This window comes from Aythya ferina, assembly GCF_964211825.1.
Source record: "Aythya ferina genome assembly, chromosome: 8".
Taxonomy (NCBI): Eukaryota; Metazoa; Chordata; class Aves; order Anseriformes; family Anatidae; genus Aythya; species Aythya ferina.
Window position 1 is genome coordinate 23,401,846 of NC_140304.1, and position 24,749 is coordinate 23,426,594.

Consider the following 24,749-nt stretch of genomic DNA (forward strand, 5'->3'; position numbering starts at 1 on the left):
TGAGGGGAGGACCCTCCGGGGCAGCAGGCTTCGGGTTTTGCCCAGGGCCCGTGGGGCCTGGCGGTGCGGGATCCAAAGGTAGCTCCACATCACCCGGCCTGCCCGCGGGTCCAAGGCTGCGCCTCACGCCTGGCAGCGCCAGCCTGCCTTTGGGTCTGGTTTAGCAGTAGGTGGCATGCAAACAAGCGCCGAGCTGCCCCGCCGCCCCTAAAATCGCTCGTGTTTTTCTTGGCAGGAGAAAGGAACTGCCCTGACCCCAGCCCTGGTGTGATTGTTAGGTCCAGTGGGCTGGGGAGGCAGCCCAGCGCCGGTGAGGGCAGAGTTTGGAGCTAGCAAAGAGGAGTTATGTGTCGTTTTTAGCGCTGACAAACAACTCAGGCAAGTCATTTAACTGCCCTGTATGTATCTGTGTGTTCCCATATGTAAAGTGGCAGTAATAAAAATACTCGGGTACGTTTTCAGGGTGCTTTGCAATGTCAGCTTAAAGAGCACTATGTCAGCAGATGCTGTCGTTATAGCAGCCAGGGACTGATACCGCCGTATCCTCAGAAGTCTCGTGATCATTTTTTCAAGCTCATTTTTCTTCACCGTTGATTCATGGGCAAGCTCTTTGTATCAATAAAATCCTCATGTCTTAAAGCTGGTGCTGGTTTTTCTGAACAGTGGAAGCTACTGTAGCTTTAAAATAAAAATAGGGCAGCATTACACCACCAGCATCTCAAACATAAATATGGAAACATTAATTTAGAATCAATTTTAGGATGTTTCAGACTGTAAAGTTCTTTTAACAAGATCTCTGTTGAGGACAGAGGAGCACTTTATGGGACTGTAAATTTCATGCAAACAGTCTCAGTGAAATACAGATTCCCCCTACATACTAGCTGTTCTCTCAATATCAATCATATGCCTTGCAAGTAATGTTTCACAAATATTCTGTAAATCACGGGAAAATGCTCGCAATAATGTGAAATATGACTTTCACTTGACTGTTTCACCAGAGGCCCCTAACAGGCCATTCTCCTGTCAGCACTAACATTTGTTATGGCTAATAACACTTTCAATCACAACTATTTTGGGAAAATGGATTTATTTTAAACCTACTTCCCCGCAAAGGAGATCCTGAAAACGCCCTGCCAAGGACACAGGCTCCTTTCAGAGCACAGACCGTTAATTCCCAAATGAAATTTCATCTCATCTTAAGTCTCAATCCTTGTGTCTTGGCCAACTTTTTGAAGTCTTTGTTTGTTTGTTTTCCGTCACTGAGATACTTTTCACCTCTTGGTCATTGTTTTCAGCAGGGTTCAGATAATAGCAATAGAAAATTATTTTGAGCATACGTCCTGGGGATATTTTGGAGCTTTTTTGGTACTTCGCTCCAAATTCTTGAGGAACAGGCTTAAGAACTTTGCAGATAGCTAATTGTTAATCTTGGTGACTTGGATTATATTGAAAGAAACTTCTTATTCTGAAACCCGGGAATTTTCTGTCATTTTAACTTTTTGGCAGATAAACCATACTTTAAATAAAACCTGAAATGGTGCTTTTCTTAGGTAGCACACACACGTCAGTGGAATTCTTGACTACACGCATGAAGGGAGGGTTTAGTCCTCTGGTGTTTCATCCCTCTACAAAGTGCACGTTGCCGTTTGTCAGGGTGGAATAGGGGGAGATCCTACTGAGGTAAAAGCGTGGCAAAGGAATTTGGTAAAATACAGGTTGCTTTGTGGGATTGAAGGAAGTGCAGACAAGGGATGTTTGTGGAGCTTTGTCTTCTTGCCTATAGTTCTTATTGTTTCAATCCTTAGATTTTTTAATGGTGGACCACTGAAAACTCAGAATGTGCACATAGAAATTAGAAAAGGGGAAAAAAAATAGCAATTTTTCCACCATGCCGAAGGGTCCCAAGCCATTTTGCCACTGCCCAGGCCAAACCTCCTCCTGGAATGGATGTGGGCCCAGCCCCAGTGACTCGCTGCACCCTGTGGGTGAGAGCAGGCTGCACCGCTGCACGCTAACAGGCATTTACAGCCCCCTTGACCCTGTCACTCCCCATAAATCCATACCTATTTGTGCTCTCATTTCACTCTATTTACTCTCTGGTAGGTCAGATATGAGATGCAGTGTTCATATCATGAACCTAGCAAGAAACCAAAGTGGGGGGAATGAGTAACATCAAAATGACTTTATTAACACAGCGGAGAAGAGAGTTCCCGTGGTGAAGCCAGCTGCCCTTGGAAAATAATCTCAAGTCTATTGCGGATTCTCTGTGCAGCTTCAGGCTTACCAGAAACTCTCCTGTTAGCTCAGTTTTGCTATCTATGAAACGAGTGTAAAGGAAAAAGATGTAATAAATGGCTAGTAAGTGCTTTTATATTAATATTTAATTTGTCAGAAAACATTTTAAATGTGATTCTGGTGGTAATTCCTCAATACAGACTTTTTCTGTCTTTACGGCCTTTTTTTACCTTCTCACTTTTCTCTAGGCAGAAGAGATAATGGCTTCTGTCAAAGAGCAGGAGGCCATCAGGAAGCTCATGGTTTTCCTGCAAGAATGGGACAGTGGTCACAAAGTTGCTCGAAGCCGCATCCTGGACAGCTTCATCAAAAGCAATAACGGCAAGACAGAACCAGAGCTGGAGCTGGAATTCTCCCAGGGAGCCAGCTTGTTTCTGGCTCGCCTGACAGCGTGGCTCAGGATGACGTATCTGTTTCCTTGGAAAGCTGAGGGTGGCGCGTGGTAGTGGGCTGGAGAGGAAGGGGATGTTCTCTAACAAAAAAATGTTCAAAGAATAAGTAGAGAGATCTATATCCAGCTGCAGGGGAAAAAATAGCTATCTGAAGATGGAACTGAGGAAAAAGTCATGTAGCTTGACTCTCAGGAACCTAGAAGTAGTGTTTTTTCTCCTGTTGGGGTGAGCGTGCTGCCTCTGCACACCTTTGAGAGGAAGCTCCATGCTCCCTCTAACAAAGTGGGTACCCAGGTTCAGAGCTCCACATTGCCAGAGTTGCCGGGGGCACCAGGATGGTCTGTCATTCCCTCCTTAGCCTTATCGAACAGCTACATGCACAGCACGTGCCTTGACAAGCTGCTCAAGTCTATTGGCATCTTCTTATCTGCTGCAGGCGGGTGAGTAGAGAACGTAGCTGCATGAGAGGTGCACATGAGGGTGGCAGGGTTCAGGAGAGAAAGAAGATAACAGGTCCTGGGCAGGCTTTTGGAAGGGCTGTTTAAGCATTTCATGCAGGGCAGGCCCCAGCAAGGGCTGTGGCTTACTGCAAGTAGGATTTTCAGATGTTCCCAAAACCCAATCCACTGCTTGCCCATCACCAGAGCCACTGGGTCACTGGCACGGTGTGGGAGGAATGTGTTGGGAGCACAAATGCAGCAATGGGGCTTTCTGTGCCTGCCATTCAGTGTCTGAAATGAGCACAAGGGAAAAACAGGAGCTGGTGACCTGGTCAGAGTGTGCTGCTGGCAGGCATCTGCCGCAGCCGTCCCAGCTCAGCCCCAGGCACCTCGTGTTGGGTGTCTGGGCACCAGGGCCCTGCTACAGCGAGGCAGGAGGTGACAGATCCCAGGAGCACAGAGTGCTCGCTCGGGAAGATGGGCTCCAGGGCTGGTGACATTTTGGGCTTTGTTCCCCCATCCCTGCAGGCGCAGATACCTTATTGAATTTCTGGAGATCGGAGGTGTCATGACTCTCCTGGAAATACTAGGGCTGAACCACCTGAAAGAAGAGGACAAAAGGGAGTCTGTCAAGCTGCTCCAGCTCGTCGCAAACGCTGGCAGGAAGTATAAGGAGCTCATTTGTGAGAGCTACGGTAGGCGGTGTGTCCATCTGCGCTTTTTCCTAATTCAGCCGAGGATGTTCTCCGTGACCTCTGGCCCCCAGGGCTGCTCGCAGCACTGCGCCCCTCCTTCCCCTCCACCTGCCGATGGCAGATTGCCACGGCGTTCATCTTGCTGGAGGGAGTTCAGAGTCCTGGCTATTGTGGAGCGGTTGCATTTCATCCCCTCTCTGGTTTTAATGAGCTCGCTTTCTTTACAGTGATTTCTTCTGATGTGATATTGCTGTCCTGCTGGTTGCAACTGCTACAGTGAAACTCACAAAACAGTTTCTATTCTTACCTGCAGCGTCTGCCCACCTCTAGAGGTGGGAGGGTTTCTTGCTTTTGAAAGAACCTTAACAATATTTTTTTCCTATTATTTTTTTTTTCTCCTGGACATCAGAAGCGAAATGCCATTCATTGCTCTGTAGTTCGGATTATGCCTCAGGTTGTCAGTGACTGTGGGGTGATACCTGCTGCCACAGCTTCCTCCCAGAGAAATGAAGCTGCAGGAGCAGCAGGAGGATCCTTAGCAGCACTGTTGGCATCTCAGTGCCAGGTTTGCTCCTTGTGTAAATGCCTGCAGAAGGGCTTTGGCCCTCTACTCCAGCTGACAGCCTGGCTGTCTCTTTTTCCAGCTGGTGTCATGGCTCTTGATAAGAACAAAGAACTTTTTTCCTGGCTTCTGTTCCTCAAGCCGCACTTTGAGTGGGACATGATGCTGTGCTTTTGGGGGGTGTGAGCAAAACCGCCAAGAAGTGTGACCTGCAGACTCACCCAGACATAATTTGGCATCTCTTTCTCCACACAGGGGTGCGATGCCTGGCCGAGTTGTTGGCCACCTCCACCTCAGCAGAGGCTCAAGAGGATGCACAAGTTTTGCTGGACACCCTGGGCCGCGGCAACCCCAAGTACCAGCACCAAGTCTACACAGGCCTCATCGCGGTGCTGCCGTGTGCCTCCCCCCGAGCCCAGCAGCTGGCTCTGCAGACCCTGGGGGCGATGCAGGTGGGTGGCAGGACTCAAGGGGCAGCATCACCTCTCCTTGGGGCTCCCCCTGCCCCAACCCATTTCCCCACGGGATCAGGGGGCAGCTCGGAGCCACGCCGGTGCCCTCAGGGTGCCAGCTGCCCCCTCACCCTGCCCCTGTCCCCACAGGAGCTGGTGGGAGAGGCGCCCCCCGCGCTGCTGGAGCCCCTGCTGGCCGTGCTGGGCTCGGCGCACCTGGAGGTGCAGCACGAAGGTAGGACCCGGCCGGGGGGGGCTCCGCGGGGCCGTTTCCCGCGCGCGCGCCTCATTAGCATGCGCCTCATTTGCATACCCGTGGTGCGCCGCGCGGCACCGCGCGCTCCCGCCCGCTCCGCTCTCCGCCGCTGCTGCCTCGGGCCGGGAACGGCTCGGGCCGTGGGGTGGGGAGGGGATGGGGGGAACGGGGCCGGGGCTGACCGGAGTTTGGGGGGAGCGGCGCCGTGAGCTAGGGGGCGGCGGGCGGCGCTGGGGTCGGGCCGGGTGGGAGAGGGCGTTATACTCTGGTTTCTCTTCAGATCGTATAAATCTTTCGCCTTTTACTAAAGATTTCCGTGGAGAGGAACAAGCACGAGTGTCGTGGAATTTTTTGAGGCTCTGCTTCGGCAGAGCTACCTATTCCTGGTCAAAAATAGAACGATTTTAGGGTCTATAGGTACTTAGTACCGGGTTTTTAAGCAGTTTCTTAGCTTAGTGTTGGCCGGTGCAGGTCCAAACTGTTCCTGTGGGTTCTGTTGCTGGTTATCTGCGGTCAGAGGCCGCCCCCCAGCTTCCTTTCAGGCGGTTGCAGAGAGCACTGAGGTCTCCCTGAGGCCCCCCCTGGGGATCACCACCGGTCACCAGTCACCAGCCAGTTCCACTCCATTCGCCACCACTCTCCGGGCCCGGCCGCCCCACCAGTTAACCCAGCCCAGTTGTACCTGCCCAGGCCACGCACTGCCAGCTGCTCCAGGAGCATTCTATGGCAGATGGTGCCACAGGTCTTGCTGGAGGCTCGGCAGCCCACCTCAGCAGCCTCTCCCCCGTCCCCCAAGCGGGTCACCCAGTCACAAGGAGATGAGGCCGGTCAGGCAGGACGTGCCTTTCATGAACCCATGCTGGCTGGGCCTGATCCTACATACACTGCATGTATGTGGGACCCTTGTTACGGGATGGGCACCACACCGGCTGATGAGACACAGGGGAGGCACGGGGAGCCTCGGCCTTCCCTTACCCCTAGCAGTCGCGTTCCCCCTGCGGCCAGCAAAGGCGGAACGGGCTCGAGAGGCGCGGGGTGTTTGGGGGGAGCTGCCCCGGCTCGGTTACCGGCAGAGCGGGGGGGGGGCGTGCTGGGGGAACCTCCGCGCCATGCGGTCCCAAGCCCCGCCCCCAGCCCTTCGGCCCCGCCCCTACGCCCCTGCTCATTTGCATACCCGGCGCGCACCGCGGTACCGTGGCACTTCCCGGCTCGGTTCCAGCGGCGCTCCCGGCACCGTGCCGAGCCCCGAGGGCTGCGGGGGGACGGGGCAGGGGGAACAGGGAGCGGGGCCGGGGCTGCCCGGAGCTCTGCGGGGGGGCAGTCACCGTGAGCTAGGGGGCGGCGGGCGGCGCTGGGGTCGGGCCGGGTGGGGCAGGCCGTTATACTCTGGTTTCTCTTCAGATCGTATAAATCTTTCGCCTTTTACTAAAGATTTCCGTGGAGAGGAACAAGCACGAGTGTCGTGGAATTTTTTGAGGCTCTGCTTCGGCAGAGCTACCCATACTTGGTCAAAAATAGAGCTCAGGTATTCGCTTGTATCTTTGGGACCCACCCGGGGCTTGACTGATGTGCGCTGCTTTCCCCGCAGCCCTGCAGCTGCTGCCGGCCCTGCTGCCCCTCCGTGTCCGCCCGGCCCTGCTGGCGGCGCTGGTGGCCGCGCTGACGCCTCCCGGGCACCCAGCGCTCGCCTCCCGCAGCGAGAGCACCGCAGGTAACAGTGCCCCCGGCTGGGGCTGCCCGCACCTGCAGAGATCTGCTGAGGGTGGCAGCTCCGGCCTGGCCCCCAGCGGGCTGCAGTGGGCTCTGCGGGTGTGCCCTACACAGCCACAGGCCTTCCCTGAGGAGAAATCCTCTTTTTCGTGTTACCCTGTCCCCTCCCTTCTCACACCTCAGGACTGTTCCCAAGCAGCCTTCTCACTTGGTTCATTTTCCTCCTGCAGACCCAAACGCGCTGTGCCCGAGGGAGCCGATGCTGGCGTACATTAAGCAGGCAGCTGCTGCAAAAGCCATTGGGTAAGAGACTTTGCAGCAAACCCCACAGGAGCATGAAAAAGACTTTAGGGAAGCATCTTCCTTTGAATAGGAATGGACTGGGACACGTTCCTCCAGGCAGCATTCCCCTCTGGCACTGCTCTCTGGCTGGACACCCCAGTTCTGCCAAGCCCTGTTCTAGGCTGTTTGGAGATGTGTTCAGGGCAGAGCTGCTGTCTGAAGGTAGCAGTGCTCAGACCCTCCCTGCTACTGACACTGGACTGGGTTTTATTTTTTTTTTATAGGGAGATGTGGAGTCCTTTCAGCTCTGGCCCTGTCTGCTGTCACAATGTCCCCTTTATGGCTGGGCCTGGATGCAATGTGTGTGTGTCCTTCCACAGCACAGGGCTGAGGGGTGCTGTATTGCTCAAGACCACCATATTTTCCACATAGCTGTGAGCCACAAGTAATTAAATGTTATTTAACATCAGCTGCCCAGTGGAAGAATCTAGTGCTTATGAGTGACTGCAGAATCCTTAAATTCAGCCATTTGTGCTAAAGTTTGTGCATTCGCTGTGAATTTCTTGCGGTGTCCACAAGATAGTGCTATAAGAACACTTTTTCTGCAAAAGTAGATGACGGGGGGAAAAAAAGGTTTTCCTGCATAGGCAGGTGAACTTAGTGGGTACAGAGACACACTGGAGCATCTTCCAGGCTCATGCTCACAGAAGCAATAACATTGGTGGTATTTCCGCTTTGAGTCCTGGGTTCTTTATGGTCATGCAGGAAACATTCTAGAATTTAATACACACTAGGAAGCTCCTGAAAATAATGAAACAACTGGTTTGCAGCAAGAATATGTTAAATGATTGACAATCTATGTAGAGCCAACTGTTTATTTTTATTTTGCTTGTTTGTTTTCCTGTCTTCTGCCCATCATTGCCTCTAGGGCAGGGTAGAAACAGGAACATGTCAGTTTTCCATTGGGGTCACACCAGGTCTGCACCAAGAGGGCCAGACCCAATTTGTTGTGTGCCCCTTCCCCTGCACAGGGCAGGGGCTGATGGCCTGTCTTATTGCAGCATATTAGCCAAGGAGTCAATAGAAGTGGCTGAAGAGCTGATCCAGCTGAACGTGGTGCATGGCCTGATGGTCGCTGTGGGGAACATGGAACATATGCCCAGCCAGAGACACGGCAGCATCTCCCTGAAGGTGAGCATGATGGTGTGTGGTGGAGGCCAGTGTAACACCGAGTCTCTCCCCTGACCACTCGAACAGAAAGGCTCCCTGCATCGTGGGCTTTCTTTTTTTTTCTGAGTACAGCAGACAGTCTTATTCACAAAGGCAGGAGTGGCACTTCCTTCAGGCAGTAGCAGTGCTTCCTGTCCCATATGCCAACCACCAAAAAGAAGGTGCTGAGAAGCCAGCGTTGGCCCTCACACCTCTGTTCTAAGCAGCAGCTTGCCCTGAGTAGCAAGCACAGAGCTCACAGGCTAAACAATGCAGTTTGCCTGGAGCTAGACACTAGCACAGAAGTATAAGCAGGATATTTTGTCCTGCTGGTGCTGCATAAAGAGCCACCTCAGCACAACTCTGCCTACATAACAGTCACAGGTGATGGCTGGGAAGAGGAAGGACCATGCTGGCAGTAGACAGCAAGGGGCTGAATGAGGGACAACTGAGAATCAGGCTACTCAGGGTGAAAAGGGGGTTACAAACCACTGAAGTTCATGAAGTGCTGCTAAAGGAGGTGGCTCAGGGAATAACTGTCACGTAACATAGTGATCTAGAGCTGCATCATACATGTACCGACTCTAACTCTGTTCTGTTGCAGTACTTTGTCCATACCTTTCCCTTTGTGGAGGAGCACATGAAGAAGGCAGTAGGGGACACACTTTTCCAGCTCTTTATGGTAAGCATGCCTTTCTTACATGTTTCAGTGGCCCTTAGAGCTCAGTCTGTTTTCCATGGGTGTAGAGACTGGACTTTTTTTAAAAAAATCCAGTCTTCAATAATATTTCAGAAAAGCCTACCCTTTGGGAAGTGTTTACCTTCAGGCTGTGTTCAGGAAGATAATTGCTCTGACTCCTTGCTCTCTCAGACTTGTAACAGTGGGAATTTGGTGTCAGAATGAGGCATGAGGTGACTTGAGCTCCTCCCAACCAGGTCACTCCTGAGTTTGGCTCCTGGGGTGCAGTACATAGCACTTGGGCTCTGCCTGCATCATACTACAAGTCATCATAACACTATCATGACCTCTTCCAGGACAGTCCTGAGACCTGGTACACAAAAATGGATCGAGCCCAGGCTGAAGAACTGGCCTCCAGTATACCTGACATCCCCAAAGACATGGGAAGGAAGCAGTCCACAGAAGGTATGTACAAGGCTGGGGGCACAGTCACTTCTCCAGCAACACTCCCCCCTTACACTAACATCTATCACAGATTACTCACATTGTTGGAAAGCTGCTGAACATGTTATTTTATGTGGCATGTTAACTATTTCCCACGTGGAAGATACATGTGAAGTAAAAGCCTGGGGCTACCTTTGAAGCCTAACTGAACTCCATAGGTACAGAGGAGGCACAGGGCCCTTCCCATTTTCCTGCTACCAAAAGGGCAGAGCCACACACTACAACCTGTTGGGCTTTGCTAAGTACAGGAGACTGGTTTAGAGGCTCCCCCCCCGCCACACTAGGCAAGATCTACCCAGCAGGATCTCTATTAAGAAACAACATTTATTTTAAATGATTTTTATGCAAACATTACAAGAGTAAAGACTTTAAAAAGAAGGCTGATTTCTTGGAGGAAGCTTTCTCCACAACACCAACAAGTCTTTAGGAACAATTAGACTTTAGCAAAAAATCAGTAAGAAATATTTTATAAGATAAAAGTTAATTAAATACAGGAACATTTATTTATCAAGTTTCTTAAAATACTGATTTTTTACAATCACATAGTCGGTTTTCTTCCTAGAAGAGACTTGTAAAAGTTTCAAACACATCTGGACCAAAAGTTATATGTACACCAGAAAGTTATACATTTATCTAGTTCTATCAGAGGAGACCATTGTCACTAACAAAGGACCAGATGTCAGACATATTTAACACACTCTCAGGCCCCCCTCCCCAAGCCTTGCAGGCGTGGTTTCTAGCAGGGTCTCTGCAGAGTCCCCTGATACCAGGCCATGAAAAGAGGCTGCCACATTCACTGCCCTCAGGCACACCAGACCTGCAGACACCCTACTGCATTTGAAATAGGAGTTACTCAAACCACTGACAAACATGCAAGACATACAGAAGACTGCTTGTGAACCAGGTTTTGCTGTATTTACTGAGGCCTCTGCTTGTTCATCTGCTTGCTGGCTTGCTCCTCCAGCTGCATGGCGACCACCAGGGCATCCAACGTTTCTGTAATGGAAGACAGCATTAGCAGGGGGACTGATCTGAGGGCTGAATTCTCCAGCCCAGCTGTTCTTTTCAGCTCAGCTGCTGCCATCTGCAAGGGCTACAGAGGCAAGTGAACTGTGCAAAAACAGCTCAGCCAACATCAGATCCCCAGCATCACATCCTGCTGGATCTCACAAAGCTTGTCAGCTTTACAGTGGATAGATATTAAGGCCCAATATCCATGAAAACAAAAGTGGAAATAGTAGACATACCCCTACAAATGCCTATGGTATTGGCATCTATTTCTCAGGTGCCTGTTTTTTGGGCAAGGCAAGAGATAAGCTATGTCTGTTTTATTCATTGGTTACATCAACTCTTCTTAGTGGGTATAGCATTATTCTCAAGAGCGGGCAGTTTTATATGGCATTGAAAGTGGAAGATATTTTCAAAGTAAGTTTTGGCTAGTACAGACGATAGGACATTTCAGGTCTGATGCTGTGATCTCCTAGCAAAGTGCTCAGAACTATCAGCAGTGCAGAAGGACTGAGTACTCAACACCACCACCACTCCCAGATAAGCAAGCTGATGTTATTTCAGATCTTCAAGAAAAAAAAAAAAGTTTAGTGACACTGCTATTTAGAAACTCTTGAGTAGGCACTATCTCAAGAAGCATTAACATACCTCTGACACTAAGGAAATTTCTTGAGCTCTCCTCTACGAAGTACTTTGCTCTGCTCACAAAGGTCTCAAGATCATAGTCTGGTTGCTCTGTGATTCCCAAGAGGTAGTCAAGTTCAGTCGTCATTTTCTGTATTTACAAGAAAGACCATGAAGAGAAATCAGAGAAGTCAGCTTTCTGAAAATTCAATGAGTTGCTTTGAATATGGGACACCAGAGCAGAGCTGAGCTTTGACAGCCCAGTATCAGCTGGTGCAAGCAGAGCTTGCTAGCTGGAGGGGATGGGGACTGGCTGGCCACAAGCACTGGAATTCCACAGTGTAACCAGTTGAGCAGGAAACCAGAGGGAAAAGCTGGCACTGAGGAAAAGGTAACACCACTGACAGCATCTTGCATTACAGCCCACAGCCTGCCCAGTCGCACTAGGCGCAGACAAGGCAAGTTCTTGTCAACATAGAGAAGGCAGCTTAGGCTGGGCTTGCCTCTTCCACCTACCTGTCTCAGTTCTCTAAGCTGTTCTATAACCTTCTCCTCCCGTTCACCAATCTGAGTGATAGCCTCACGGAAATGGAACATGTGGGGAGATATATCTTCCTCCTCATCCTTGGAGAGCTGCAAGAAACAGCTCAAGTAAGAACAGCAGATTGTTTTCAACAACTTCAAGCTTTGAGATTTGTTCAGCCCACTGCCCACACGTACATTGTGTTGAAGAGCTGAGCTTTCTCCACTGATCTCCGTTTCCTCGTCCTCAATCTCCATGTGATTCTGTGTTTCACCACCTCCATTATGAGGGCTGAGCTCTTTCACTCTGCAACAAGATTTACCACTCAGTCTTTCAGCAATTTCAGAGCTACAGCATCACAAAACAGCTACTGCAATCCGTTTGTGCTCAGCACAGACTTCATTGATTAAAAGAAATCCACATTACCACACCTGGAGCAAGCTTTCATGGACAAACTCCAGAGGGCTGTGGGAAGCAAAGCCAAGAGATGTGTCTTTACATCCAGCCTAGCCACATCAATTTAGGACTTCTCCACAAGAGAAGCGTTCCAAGTACACAATACTAATTGCCAGCAAAGCCTTTCACACATACACAGGCTATCTTCCACATATCGGCTTGGTTTGTTGTGACCAATTATGAGGACTTTGTATGGAAAGAAAAGGAATAAGGCTGATCCCCACCCCTCCCATAGAGACCCTCCATGCCAGAATAGGCCTATAAGGATAAAAATCATATCTGAGGACACAGAGCTAGAGGTAGAGGTCAGGCATCAGCTAGGTACTTTTTCTAGTTACTAATGTCAGCTTCATATTTCCAGTTCCAGCTTACACACCCCCTTTATAGCTTGAACTTGCCTTGTGCACTAGCTAAGAATCCAATGTGTACAACTGAAGACTAGCATCTTACTGAAGCACACCATAAGTCAGATGTTGCATTTTGTCGTGTACTTTCAGGTGATTAGGAATGACTGTCCACCAGAAAAAAGAACTTCAATCCAGAACAAAATCTGGAAACCTGTCAAGATCCCTAGTGCTCCTGAATGCTTGTGGCTTGAATTAGCAGACACCTTTCAGAGGCTGGAAAGGAAAGAACCAAGCAGCCTTTTGCAAACCAAACAATGGAAAGCTACCAAATCTGAAGTGTGGAAGTGTCATCTTGTTAACGTACGACAGAAGTCATAGGCTCTGCAGCCACAGCACACAGATCCACACAACACAGCATCAGCAACAAAAAATTCAAGCACCACTGACCCTGGTGAAAGAGGGAAAGGCTTAGCTGTTTCCTTAGCTGTTGAGCTTAGACTTAATACAGGCTGCTCTCCCTGTAGCTGTAGAGTCTGTCCTTTTTTGCTTGTCACCCACCAGAGAGGTGTAAGGGCACATAAAGGCTCTCTGCTCTGCACAGCAGTTCCAGGTTTCAGCAAGACCCCCTTGTGAATCTTAAGTCTCAGTGCTTATAAATCTGTTGTGCACTGCAAGTACCCAAAGCCCAACCACGGAGCATTCAAAATCCACGTTCACACCATTTGCTGCAAGGCACATGAGTTCTCCAGATTCTTTAGATTTCACCCAAAATCTCCTTAGTGTCATACCCTATTAGCTTCTATTAAAGTCTATCAAACACACCTACTGTCTTTCTGCATCATGTGTAGGGTCATGTCAGGGAAACATTCTTAGCACACACATAGGGGACCCTGCATAGAATACTGCAAGAAGCAAAATCATGGAGGTAACCATTCAGGATGTGCTGCTAACAGGGTAAACTCCCTACAAAAAACAAGGTGGTCTGAAGTCTTACATAAAACACTCCTCTGAGTAAAAGAGTTTATGGTTTTATACAACCTCTATTATCCCCCCCATGATAGTTTCTGAAGACAGCTTTAAGATTATTCGTTCCCAGCAAATGTAACCTCCAAATTGTCATCACAGGTAATGACACCAAGAGAACTTTTGATCAGTGTGAAATCAGCCAAAACACATTCCACAACAAGAGTAGAATCCCCAGGCCAGGAAGGCCATTACCTGTCAGCGTATCTCAGTGTGTTTAAGGTGTACTCGCATGAACTCATGCCTGGAGAAATCATTGCTATCTGCAAACAGAACAGAAAGCCACAGTGAGTCCCACGTCTCAGAGCTCACCAGTTGTTGGTCTCAGTTGCTGTGGGTGAAAAACTGCAAGACTTTTTTTGCAGAGAACTGAAGCTTTGTGACTTCCAACTCCCCTCCCCTTAGAAAGGGAGCATGCAGCTATCTGGACACACTGCAGAGATCAAAAGCAGTGAGTGGGTTCAGCTGTGCCACGCACATACTCACCATACAGGTTCTTGAGTTAGTTCCTATGAAAGAGTCTCTCAGCACCTGGGTCAGCTTGCTTTCCCGGAAGGGGGTATGGGATTTGTTCTGGCCTAGAGCTCGGATACATTCCTAAGAAAAGACAAATCATGAATGCAGTCGCTGCATCTCTTCTCAAACAGCTCTGCAAGCTACAGCCACCAACTGCTAGTAAACCCAACAGGCTGGACAATGGTCATCTCCATTGCTCTGTATGTGCTTCATAGCCTTTTAAATAGACTCCACATACTTGACTGTCAAAAAGATACGTGGTATATCCACCATACATTCAATAAAAACTTGAACGAAGCTTGAAATGGGTGTCTGACAAAACTACACTGCCTTCCTGGAAACATTATAAATGGAAGTATACACATGTTCATGGTTATTAAAATACAAAGCTGGGATTCCTTTAGCTGTTCTTTTCCCTTGCACTAGAAAGAAACAGCAGATAACCCCAGAGGAAAACAGAATCCATGTGCTGAGTAGTACCATTTGCTCCTTGAGTTATAGCTCACCTTCAAAGCTAGCAGGCTTTTATTGATTTCTGCCCCTTCCATTCGTGTCTGCCTGTCAGCACTAGATGTGTCCGCACCCCTCTCATTTCCTGCCAGATCCACCAAGGAGAATTTGCCAAGCATCTTCCCTCTTCGGCGCAGTATGATTTGGAAGCAGGCATGTGACCGTGAAGAGCTAGCATTTGCAAAAGTTTGTCCCGATGTCCTACAACAAATAAGCAAACCAGTGTTAGAACTGTGTCACAGAAGACTTTGAGGTCCTGACAGCACTAGATCTGCGGCCAGTTCAGTTGTTTAACCCACACATTAATACCTCAAGATTGCATGAAATAAAGAATCACTTCTAATATCAAGCTGCCTGGCTCAACTTAACCAGCCTGCACTAGAATATTTTTCTGACTGCTAATACCTTGTATGCATTTGAAGCTAGAAGAAATACCTTGAGCACAGCATCTTCCTGCCACAGAGCAGACCACATGTCATTCTCCTAATGCTATCACACGGTAAGCTCCACCAAGCTTCCCCCACTAAACAGCATTAGCTGTGCTAGCACATTACAGGCATGGTAAATCCCTTTCCCCAGCCAAGCTGGCTTGCTGGTTAACCTCTGCACCTGCTCTGTCACTGCAAGAGATTGGAGTCTGATGTACCATAAACCTCACTGTGACCTTCATCATCATTTATACCCTGCAAGGGCTGGTAGGTTTGCTGTCCCACCCACATCCCTGCTCCTAGGGGAAAATAGAAGGAGGATGTCCTTAAAAATTGCTGGGGGAGGCAGGAGTCTGAAGTGTTAGACAGTTCTTGGCTGAAGTGTCATTCTGCTGTGCATGCTTCTTTGGCTAAATGAGCTTTCAGGATGCACATGCAATGTAATAGAGCAGCCAAGGAGTTCTCATTTGCCAAGTAATATTTCCCTAACAGCTGCACCTTATTAGACAGGTAAGACTTGCTGATACAGAATTCAGCCCCAATTAAAGACAAGTCAGTACAACAGCAGAGATACCCCAACTGCAGCTGGCCTGACAAGATGAGCAGCCAAGCCTACAGCTGTCCCTCAGCACCTTCTCTCAGGGACTCTTTAAAGATCCCCAAGTGACATGAAGCATTTTTGCTGTTACAGGAACAACTCATCTGGCCTGCAGTTAAGACCAAGTATTTTTGCAGCTATAGCTTGATGCCATCTGCTCTTCCTCGATCTTACAAGCCCACAGGGAACTACATATGTTCCTGTAAACTACTTCTAGGAAATAGGCATTGGCACCAGGCAGCCATCTCAGCTGAGCTGTTTCTCTCTTCAGAAGAGATGTGAGGACATGTGGCCACTATGCAAGGAAGGCTAAACCCATCCCTGTCAGTCCTTTATTCTGTAACCCTCTTGTTTTCACACAGAGGTGTGGATCAGTGCCTGTCTGTTAGTGGATACAGCAGCCTCCTCTTTGAAATCTCCAAGCCCTGGGCTACAGTCACATTTTTTTGCAGATACAGAGGTACAACAGGACATGGACTTTTCTTATTGTTTTAAGGCATCAAACCTGCATGCACTGCCCATCTCAATCATTCTAATGACATCTTCAGCACAGCTGACTTGTCTCTCTTGAAGGCCAACCACCTGGACCTGCTGCTTGCCATCCTCCAGGACTCGAAGCTTTGCCTTCTTATTCAAGAGATCAAACACCTATATTCAGGCAACAAAACCAAGACAAATCTGAATAACTCTCCTTGAGAAAGAGATTTGAGACTATAAAGACAGCACAGAGTAAGCAGAGAACTATATAGGAACAGTACATTTAACGTAGTCTTCCAATTCAATTCCAAACATGCCAAGAACAGTAGAGTACATAGAACTATTGAAACTATAAAGTTTCATTCCTCTGTTTTATCAAACATGCAGTCACAGAAGTCATGCTAGGATTTATTTATTTTTTTAATATAAAAAAGTCTTACCTTTCCATTGTATATTTCAAAGAAAGTCACATAGACTTCCAGGTCCTGACTTCTGTACCTGGGCTGGTTTAGAAGAAGGAAGACATCTTGTGCTAGTGAGGAAAGACAGGAGTTTACTTAGCTACATTAAAACATACCCTAGCTGCTACTTGAATTGCTTTTGAATATTGCTTAGCCATAATGTAGTGCTCCTGGCAGCTGAATGATGGCTATCCCAAGAAAATGCTTGGTTTCTACTGTTAATATTATTTGCAGACAGCAATGCTAACTGATCCAGTAAGATCAGTAGAAGCAAATACTGTCCCCCTTGCTGGTCTGGGAGAAAATTATGATCTGCTATTGCTTTGGACAAGTTTGCAAGAGTCAAGCATTTGTTTGAAGCTCTTCCTGTGGAGAATCTAGAAGACACCTCTCTGAGCATCAGCATTGCTGCTGGAAACAATTTAGCAGATTAGTTGGGCCTTTGTTTGAATCGAGTTCAGTCTCTCACAAACAGACTTCACACTTTGATCTGAAAAGCAGACTTTCCTTCAGAGACAGTCATAATTGATTCAGGGACTAGCAAAGAGTTGCTTGTTTCAACTGCTTTGCTACACAGATAGTTTCACAAAATGCTCTTCTGTAGGGAAAGTACAAGAGGTCAGGGTTCATGGTGCTTTCTAGGGATTGTATCAAGGAGGGGTTTACAAGATATTCTCAGAAACAGGTGCTTTATGTGTGCTTTTTTTTTTTTTTTTTTTTTACATCTAGTGCTTAAATGAAAAAAATCAGATTTGTATGCTTTCTGTATAAAAAGCTTTATATCAGAAATGGATAGCGTTCTGTTGCATTCAAGTCAGGCTATTTCCAAGCACCATCCTTAGGCTGATACAAAAGCAAAGCAGAACTAATCAAAATTAGATGTTTCAGCCCAGCAAGTGTCAAACTAGAAGATACGTCACCTATCTCAAAAGCAAATCTTTTCTGACAAGTGATAAAAAGCAGGTGGATCTAGAAAACTAGATGTTGGATGGAAAATACAGTTTGTGAAACGGAAAAACTAATCCCACCTCCTGCAACAAACACCGCCACTTACATAAGTTTTCATTAGTATCTTTTCCCAGAAAAAAAAGTATCCATACAAAAACAAGCCTTATCTATTTAAGGAAAGCATGCACTAATTTAATTTTCATATCTAAAGAATCAACTTACATGCAAAAGCATATATGCCCTTCGAGGCATTCTGTGCTCTCCCCGAAAAGTCTCCACCCATAGTCTGTGAAGAGAAAAGGCCATCAAAAGTGAGATATGGCACAAGAGCCAGTCAGGCTACCTGATTATAGTACTGAGAACATACTTGGAAGTTATCATGTATATGATAACTGATGTCAGTGAGGTGATTGCAGCAGTACAATTAAAGTCGGTTTTCTACTTCCCTATCAGTTCAGAGAAGATATTTGGACAATGCAAAGTGTCAGCTAAATGCCTGTAAGGCTCTGCAGTGCTAACTACTTCACAGGAATTCGGTGCAGTTATTCCTCCTAGGGGAAATGCAAGTGCAACTGGATAGCCTCTGGCCAGAGCAGAGACTCATTTGTTTGGAAATAAGTTTAGTACCATTTTCACCATGACTTGCAAAAACTCATGTGTGATATCAAAATGAATCAACCCTGTGCACCAAGCTTCTTCCTTTACCTTCTTTGACAGGTACCTTTAATCCTCACAGAATTTTTACTTGGTGCTATCTCAGTGAATCATTTAAAACACATCTCAATCCCATGATATATTCTCAATCTACTAGAGTTTAATATGCAACATTCCAGTCTCAAGGTGCAACTATTGTCCTTGCACTACTTATGTGCCCTAGGATCAGGAAGGGGAAGTAATTAAGAAATGGAAGTAATTAGGAAATTTGAATGCCTTACAGCTGAATGATGCTCAGATGAGCAGGTTTGTGTGTGCATTTTAGTGCGATGAAGACAGCCATATCCAAATCTCTACAGTGCTTCCTTTTGGGTTAATGGAGGAGATAAATAGTTGACTAAGTAATAGTGATAGGAGAACCTAGCCTAAAAACTTTGCCTCTAACACTTGAATGACAGCACCTGTCTTTATCATTTAAGCTGGTTAGCTAGCAAAGTCCAGTCCACATCACCTTGGTCTGACCTAAAGGCTTACTTGCAGAGCAAGAAGACCATGGATTTGGCTCCACTATCATAGTGTAAAGGCAGAGAATTTCCATTTTCCTTCCCTTTAGTTTATAGAAGAGGAAAAAGACAACCCAGTTGCTGAAAATTCTCTGAGGCAGAATACACAATTGCCAGTTCTCTTGAAACTGCAGGTGGTGGGCTGGAAGGAGTGGTTAGAAAGTGAACACAGTAATTTCCACCACTTCACAATACCAGATCATTTAAGCATTCATGTGCAACAAATAAGCAGCATTTTCTTACATAACCACTAAGGTCTTTGGAATGTCTCCAAACTCAAAATACAATACAGACAATAGCCTTTGTCTCAGATGTAGGCTAATAGCCCTAATTTGCAAAGTTGGGGCAGCAACAGCAGTTCAAGGCAAGGAATAGCTATGGCTCTGTCACTAATACGTCAGGATATCATCCTTGGGTCTTTAAAAAAGAACTATGGGATAAATTTAGCATGACTTTACTCACAACTTCAGAGGAAAGCCACTAATACTTCTAACTACAGAAATACAGAAAAAGAGGATTAACAACTGAAACTGTTATCTTTTTAAGAAAATAAAGCAAGATTTGAGCTCCTTTTACAATCCTGCAACATCAAGGAACTTCAACATTATCTAAAGCTAGAAGACTGGATACTTTGGAGAAAAACTTACATGTGTCTTGCCACTGCCTGTCTGGCCGTATGCGAAACATGTCGCCCTTCCACCCTCAAAGATGGTCTGTACAAGAGGCCTGGCAGTGAACCTGGATATTCAGAAGGTAAAAAACAGTTAAGGCAAGCAGTTCACATCCTGCTCTATTAATTTTCCTAAAGAAGCTATTTTATTTTTTTTTGCAAGGCCACGCCAAAACTAAACTTTTCAGTCTTTTGGATTCCTCCAAAAATAATTTTCATATTTATTGCAGGCAGCAGTTTCTTTAAACTAGGCTGTCATCTAGCCATAGCTCTGTGCTATCTTGAAAGTCATTCCAACAAGAGGAAAGCATTACCTGTACACCATTTCATTAGAAGCCAGTTCATCAAATGAGAAGTCAAATCTGAATGCTTGGGTTTCAAGGTATTTTGTTAGATCCACTTTCTGCTTTGGCTCATGGACCAGCAGGACACATTTGCTTGGAACAGTAATCACATCACATTCCTTCTTCAGAATTTCTGTTGGTGGAAGAGACCCTCATATTTAACATGAATAATCAATGTCAAACTGCTCCAAAGTCAGATCTGCTTTGTCAGAACACTCACCTTGTTTATTTAGAGGGCGCTTCCTGACACAGACACAAATCCTGTGTTCTTCTATCTAAAAGAAAGTTAAGAAAACAAATAATAATTACTTCCTAATTACACCTACTGAGTGTCACTGAGAAAGGTTCAATGCTCCCTCACATTGACTGTTCAAAAACACAGAGTTTCCTCTGGTACTGGTCAGGAGGAGACCCACTCACGGAGGAGTGTATGTCTTAAAGTCCATTGAATGCACAAGCAGCACTATGAACAATTTACTCCTGGGTAGCATTCTCATCGTATTGCACAGAAATGCTCCTATGCTAAAAACAGTGTCCCAAATATTCTTTTTTTAGGACCAATAACATGTTCAGTTCTTGGCCAGCTGTCCAGCAAAATCTGTGACGTTACTATTGCAACTAGAGTCAAATCCAGGTAAATTATCATTTTAATTTACCTCTAGAGGGTTTTTTGACCTGAAGTTCTTCACTGATGCAGTAAGTTTAGCTATTTGTGCAGCACAGCTGCACATCAGTTGGGTTTGAAAAGTGCCCGTTCCATTGGATGAAGCAGGAGGTAGGAGATGACAAGCTCAGCCCTGTCATGCAGGGACCTCTACACAAGCAGCTGGTTCTCAGCTCTGTCAGATGCAAGTACACAAACTACCTCGTGTTCTATGCTAGCCAGCACCTACTCATGCTTGAACTTAAATGCTGTCATTTTTTCCACTGACTATAGCAAGGCTTTTGCTAGACAAAGACTACTTGTTCTCAGGAATTAACCAATGCCACCTCCGTAACTGCTGAGGTGAACCTGCTTTTTGTAGTTTGACCTCTACTTTTGCTCTTTCACTTTTTGACCTACTCTAAAATTACTCAATATACAACTTAGATATCTAACACATAGGGCAACTAGTCTGGTTTAACTTACTTATACCTATACCTACAAACCAAACTGCTATGTAATAGGCTCTGCCCTTTACAAGCTCTGAGAACTACTAATGTTACACACAAAGCATTGCATGATCATTTTCAAAGTGTAAACTCTTCACTAGTGCCATACACAAAGCAATGCGAGGCAGCTTAGCCCTAAATAGGAGAGGTAAGTGACCTTGCATTTACCACTGGGTGCCCTCAGGATCACAATATGCTCAGAGGATTTCCCAAGAGCTGTGATGCACTAATTTGCTCATCTGCTAAAACCATCAGTACAAAATAAAGAAGTCGAAGTGTCTGTGTGCTGCACTCTGCAGCCTCAGTATTTACGTACTGGGTCAGTTATAGATAGTGGCTGGCAGTCTAAAGTTGCTCTGAATTCCTTGATCATCCGTGCAAACTCTGAGTTTGGACAACTGCTGTCAAATTCCTGCATGAGAAAACAGACATGAAGGTAATTAACCTGTAGCAGAAAAAAAGCCCCAGAGAACACCAAACACAACCAAGAGTTAGAGAAGTATTCACTTGAAGACCACAAGATTCAGAACATTCTGAAACTAGAATCAATCGATCTTTTGGCACAAATTGAAGAACAAAGAACAAGGTCTGTCCAAAATACATTTTGGTTTTAACTACCAGGTTGCATTACCTTATAGAATTTTCTCTTATTGGCATAGAGTACTCTACCTGTGCACGTTTTGTCCTGATTTCACTGATTTGAGCTCTCTTTTCTTCTCTCTTGTTTTTCATTTTCTCCATCTCTTTCACAATGTTAGATCTTCTCCGAACTAGATAAAATGAAAACACTTCCTTGGATTAAGTTTTCACCTTGTTTTAAGCATGATGTTTTACAAAAGTGTCAAGGTTACTGACAGACTAGCCTAAGTTGTATAGGAAATAGTCATCTTCAGAAGAATGGTCGTTGATTTTTCAGGGCTTCTTTCCCAAAGCTGATCTACCTACCAGAAGCTGGTTAGCATGTCACACCATCACTCTAAGGGCAGCATTTCTGAGGAGACAACCACTATAACAGAATGATATATTTATAATAAAAATACTTAGGCAGCAGAACTGAGTTTCTTAAGCCACCCTTTCAAAGCATTCGTCTAGGACTACACAAAGCAGCAGTCGCAGTGATGCACTTCTGACTGGTGAGCCAGTTCTTACCCACTGCTGCCAGGTACCTGGGCTCACTGGAGGGTTCATTCTAGCAGAAAGCAGATGATCCTCTGAATTTCCGTTTGTCAGTGTGGGTTCTGGAGCATAGCTCAGCCTGCTAGTCTTGGTACGGCCACCTGCGGAAAGAAGCCACACCAAAGACAATAACTGGAACCCAAAGATCAAGAACATTTCGTAATTTGCAAATCCTCACAGACCACAGCTATTCCTCAACTCCAATTCTGGATCAGGAAGGAGAACTTGCTAAAATATATGTGCGAATTTTTTAAATTCTTCACTGATCACAAACTTTATTCAAAGCTACAAATCGATGCCACACCAACCAGGCAAGAAGTTAATATCAAACCTCTTATTTGAATGCCTTTGCAAAACTTAATACGCAAGGAATGCCCACAGCTATTCATGGGGTAGGTCTGGTAAAGATAAATAACTACAGATTCATTATTCAGGCAGGCTAAAGTCCTTACTTTACTCAACTGGTATAGGTAGAACTACAACCAGTGTAGTTGGAGCCTGTTGTCAGCACTATTAAGGCACTTGGCTTCCCACTCTAGCCCTGTAAATGCCACTTTATGCTGGTATGCAGATACCACATGCACCACAAGCACAGCTGCAGCTCTCGTTAATAAAGTACACCATCCTTCAACAACATAGTTTTCAGAGTCCTTTGAGAACCCCTTCAGGCAGAAGCCCTGGATGTTTACATTGTGGCCGAACTCCCCCTCTCTCATTTAATATATGAAGGGGTAGGGGTTGCTCCTCCCCCTAGATTTGCAGTTTACCTAATTAAATACATACAAAGCATGTTGCTTCTTACTAAGAATTCTCTGGGCTCTTTTTCCACTCACCAGGAACTGACAAATTGTTTCTTGTTTGTGTAGAAGTGGAGGGATCCACCATCTCATTTTCCTGGAGGCTGCACTGAGGTTCCGTGATGACAGACATCCTGGAGCGGCCACGCATAGCTTTGGAAAAACGAATTCAAGTTCAGCATCATGCAGACACTCCGACATTTGTAAGTAATCACTTACTCCAAGAAGTGCAGGTTGTACTTAAAAGAACCATTTTCAGACCTCTGGTGCATTACCAAAGCCTAGGATAAAGCACTACTGGAAAGGTAGGTGGGTGAGAAGTGACCACTACAGAAAAGCACACAGTTCATTCCAGATTTGCAGTTTCAATGAATTTCTTTCCAGATACCACTAAGGATTCACTAATATGGCAGTTCTGGAACCTTGATACCTAGGAAGGAGGCAGTTACAACTCAGGGGACTGAGAAATCCTCTGAAGTTTCACACTCACAGGGCTACGAATTAATTGTGATGGTGACAGTATGAAAAGCAAGGCTAATTTTGCTATACAGACTACAGAGTGGGTTATCTAGGGAAGCTCTAAGGAAAAGTCAGGATAAAAAAAATTTCTTTCGCCTTCCACATCCAAAGGGAAAACTGGTCACGAGCCGGATCATGCCCACCATTACAAGATCCAAACACAGATGGTGTGTGTAGCAGAGCAGCAGTTTGATGACACTAAATTCAGCTACAAGACAGACTATCTATAGCAAACCTTCAAAAAGGGCCTTTCTGTAGGCAGTCTCCATTGCCTCATACCTAGTTACAGTTCTTTCACTGAGACAAATCACTCACCCAGGAAGCTTAACAGGTGACAGGAACATACACCTCAACAGATTTGTAAAGAAAGCAAATCTGATACGAAAAGATAGAAGTGTGGTATGAAAGCTAGAGCTACTCTCACCTCCACCTCCAGCAATCACAAGAATTTATCCAGAATTAATCACTCTGATTTGAAAGGAAATCAGGTTTGTTTCACATCAAGGGTGAATTTCAATTCTGGATCAAATTCCTTACAACTGCGCCCACAAAATTCAGTGCTCATGTGTTAACTTTTTACCTGGATTCTTCTGCTCAGGTGCAGAGACTTTAGGTGCCATTGTCGCAACTTTAGGAACAAAAAGAATCCATTTCATTATACACAGACATGGTATTTCATTCCTTTTGCCACACATGCCCAGACACCTGATCTCATCATAAACTCAACAGCACTTTCTGCAAACAATAGTGGTCCTAGACAAGAATATTAGCTGCAGGATTTGCTGCATCTAAAGGGGTTTGATTCAGATTGTTCTTGTGCACAAGAATATACAAAAACCTCTAAAGCTCTTACTGCTTCAGAGAACTTAGTATCTGTTTCTGAATTCATTCTGAAAGCACTGCTTTTGCTTTTTTTACTTCCCTGAGAGATGGAGACAAACACCTCCTGATCTTCTTTAATTTGCTTTGCCTAAAAACTGAAACCTGAAGCCAACATTACCTTTTTGATTGGTGCAGCACAGAGTTTGCTACAGGACACGCATAGCCCGTGAGTGTCAAGGACTAACTGCAATAATAGGTATTATCTGATGAATACTGAAGTCACTGCTTCCCTCTTGTACTGTGAGCAAGTCTTCAGGGACAAGACTCTGCTAGTAGCAAAGGCAACAGGCATGTCAGATTTGCCATTAGACTCCGTACTTAAGGGAAGCAGCAGCCTCTGCGAGGACATTTCTCCATCAGCCACTGACTGGATTAAAACACCTTTATTCTTCCATCTGGCTATCCAGCTCCATTAATCAGGTCTGTCTAGAGACAATCAGCACTTTACCACATCATTTTTCTTGCTGATTCACAAAATCTGTGGAGAGTTCTCTGCATTTGAAGATGATCAGAAAAACTTTTGACACATTAAGCTTCTCAGACTGTTCCTGCCTCTCAGATACAAGGGGATTTGTACTGTTGTCTTTTGATTCCAGT

General features: G+C 46.1%; 2 protein-coding genes and 1 long non-coding RNA gene across 8 annotated transcripts in view; 1 reads left to right on the forward strand and 2 right to left on the reverse strand.

Moving 5' to 3' along the window:
* On the forward strand, positions 1–12,764 carry ARMH1 (armadillo like helical domain containing 1). 5 transcript variants are annotated; one of them, XR_014695549.1, is made up of 13 exons: positions 1–398; positions 2,484–2,701; positions 3,059–3,127; positions 3,656–3,822; positions 4,640–4,836; positions 4,987–5,071; positions 6,681–6,803; positions 7,033–7,105; positions 7,369–7,529; positions 8,146–8,275; positions 8,898–8,975; positions 9,329–9,437; positions 12,585–12,764. XR_014695549.1 is itself a non-coding variant. In XM_084527958.1 (13 exons), the coding sequence occupies exons 2-13, from the start codon at positions 2,496–2,498 to the stop codon at positions 12,590–12,592; spliced, it is 1,323 nt and encodes a 440-aa protein (XP_084384084.1). In that variant the 5' UTR covers positions 1–398; positions 2,484–2,495; the 3' UTR covers positions 12,593–12,764. The 5 variants fall into 5 exon arrangements, 4 of the variants coding, with proteins under 4 accessions (XP_084384084.1, XP_084384085.1, XP_084384086.1 ...); XM_084527958.1 differs by having other exon boundaries at positions 7,369–7,446; XM_084527959.1 differs by lacking the exon at positions 7,369–7,529.
* LOC311440715 lies at positions 464–3,730 on the reverse strand. The gene is made up of 3 exons (XR_014695551.1): positions 3,666–3,730; positions 2,466–2,543; positions 464–678 (listed from the first exon to the last, which is right to left on the reverse strand). It is a non-coding gene; the product is annotated as an uncharacterized lncRNA (long non-coding RNA).
* KIF2C (kinesin family member 2C) overlaps positions 9,781–24,749 on the reverse strand; it is an 18,552-nt gene continuing 3,583 nt past the window's right edge. Inside the window, exons 5-22 of one of the 2 annotated variants that reach the window (XM_084527956.1) lie at positions 23,851–23,898; positions 22,788–22,904; positions 21,945–22,055; positions 21,448–21,548; positions 21,095–21,190; positions 19,847–19,901; positions 19,597–19,759; positions 19,260–19,350; positions 17,618–17,681; positions 16,427–16,518; positions 16,015–16,157; positions 14,480–14,684; positions 13,944–14,054; positions 13,653–13,720; positions 11,829–11,937; positions 11,625–11,741; positions 11,133–11,259; positions 9,781–10,472 (exon numbers count right to left, since the gene is read on the reverse strand). In XM_084527956.1, the coding sequence (XP_084384082.1) occupies positions 10,393–10,472; positions 11,133–11,259; positions 11,625–11,741; positions 11,829–11,937; positions 13,653–13,720; positions 13,944–14,054; positions 14,480–14,684; positions 16,015–16,157; positions 16,427–16,518; positions 17,618–17,681; positions 19,260–19,350; positions 19,597–19,759; positions 19,847–19,901; positions 21,095–21,190; positions 21,448–21,548; positions 21,945–22,055; positions 22,788–22,904; positions 23,851–23,898 (1,898 nt within the window). In that variant the 3' untranslated portion in view covers positions 9,781–10,392. The remainder of the gene's footprint in view (positions 10,473–11,132; positions 11,260–11,624; positions 11,742–11,828; positions 11,938–13,652; positions 13,721–13,943; positions 14,055–14,479; positions 14,685–16,014; positions 16,158–16,426; positions 16,519–17,617; positions 17,682–19,259; positions 19,351–19,596; positions 19,760–19,846; positions 19,902–21,094; positions 21,191–21,447; positions 21,549–21,944; positions 22,056–22,787; positions 22,905–23,850; positions 23,899–24,749) is intronic. The other variant, XM_084527957.1, reaches the window with a different exon arrangement.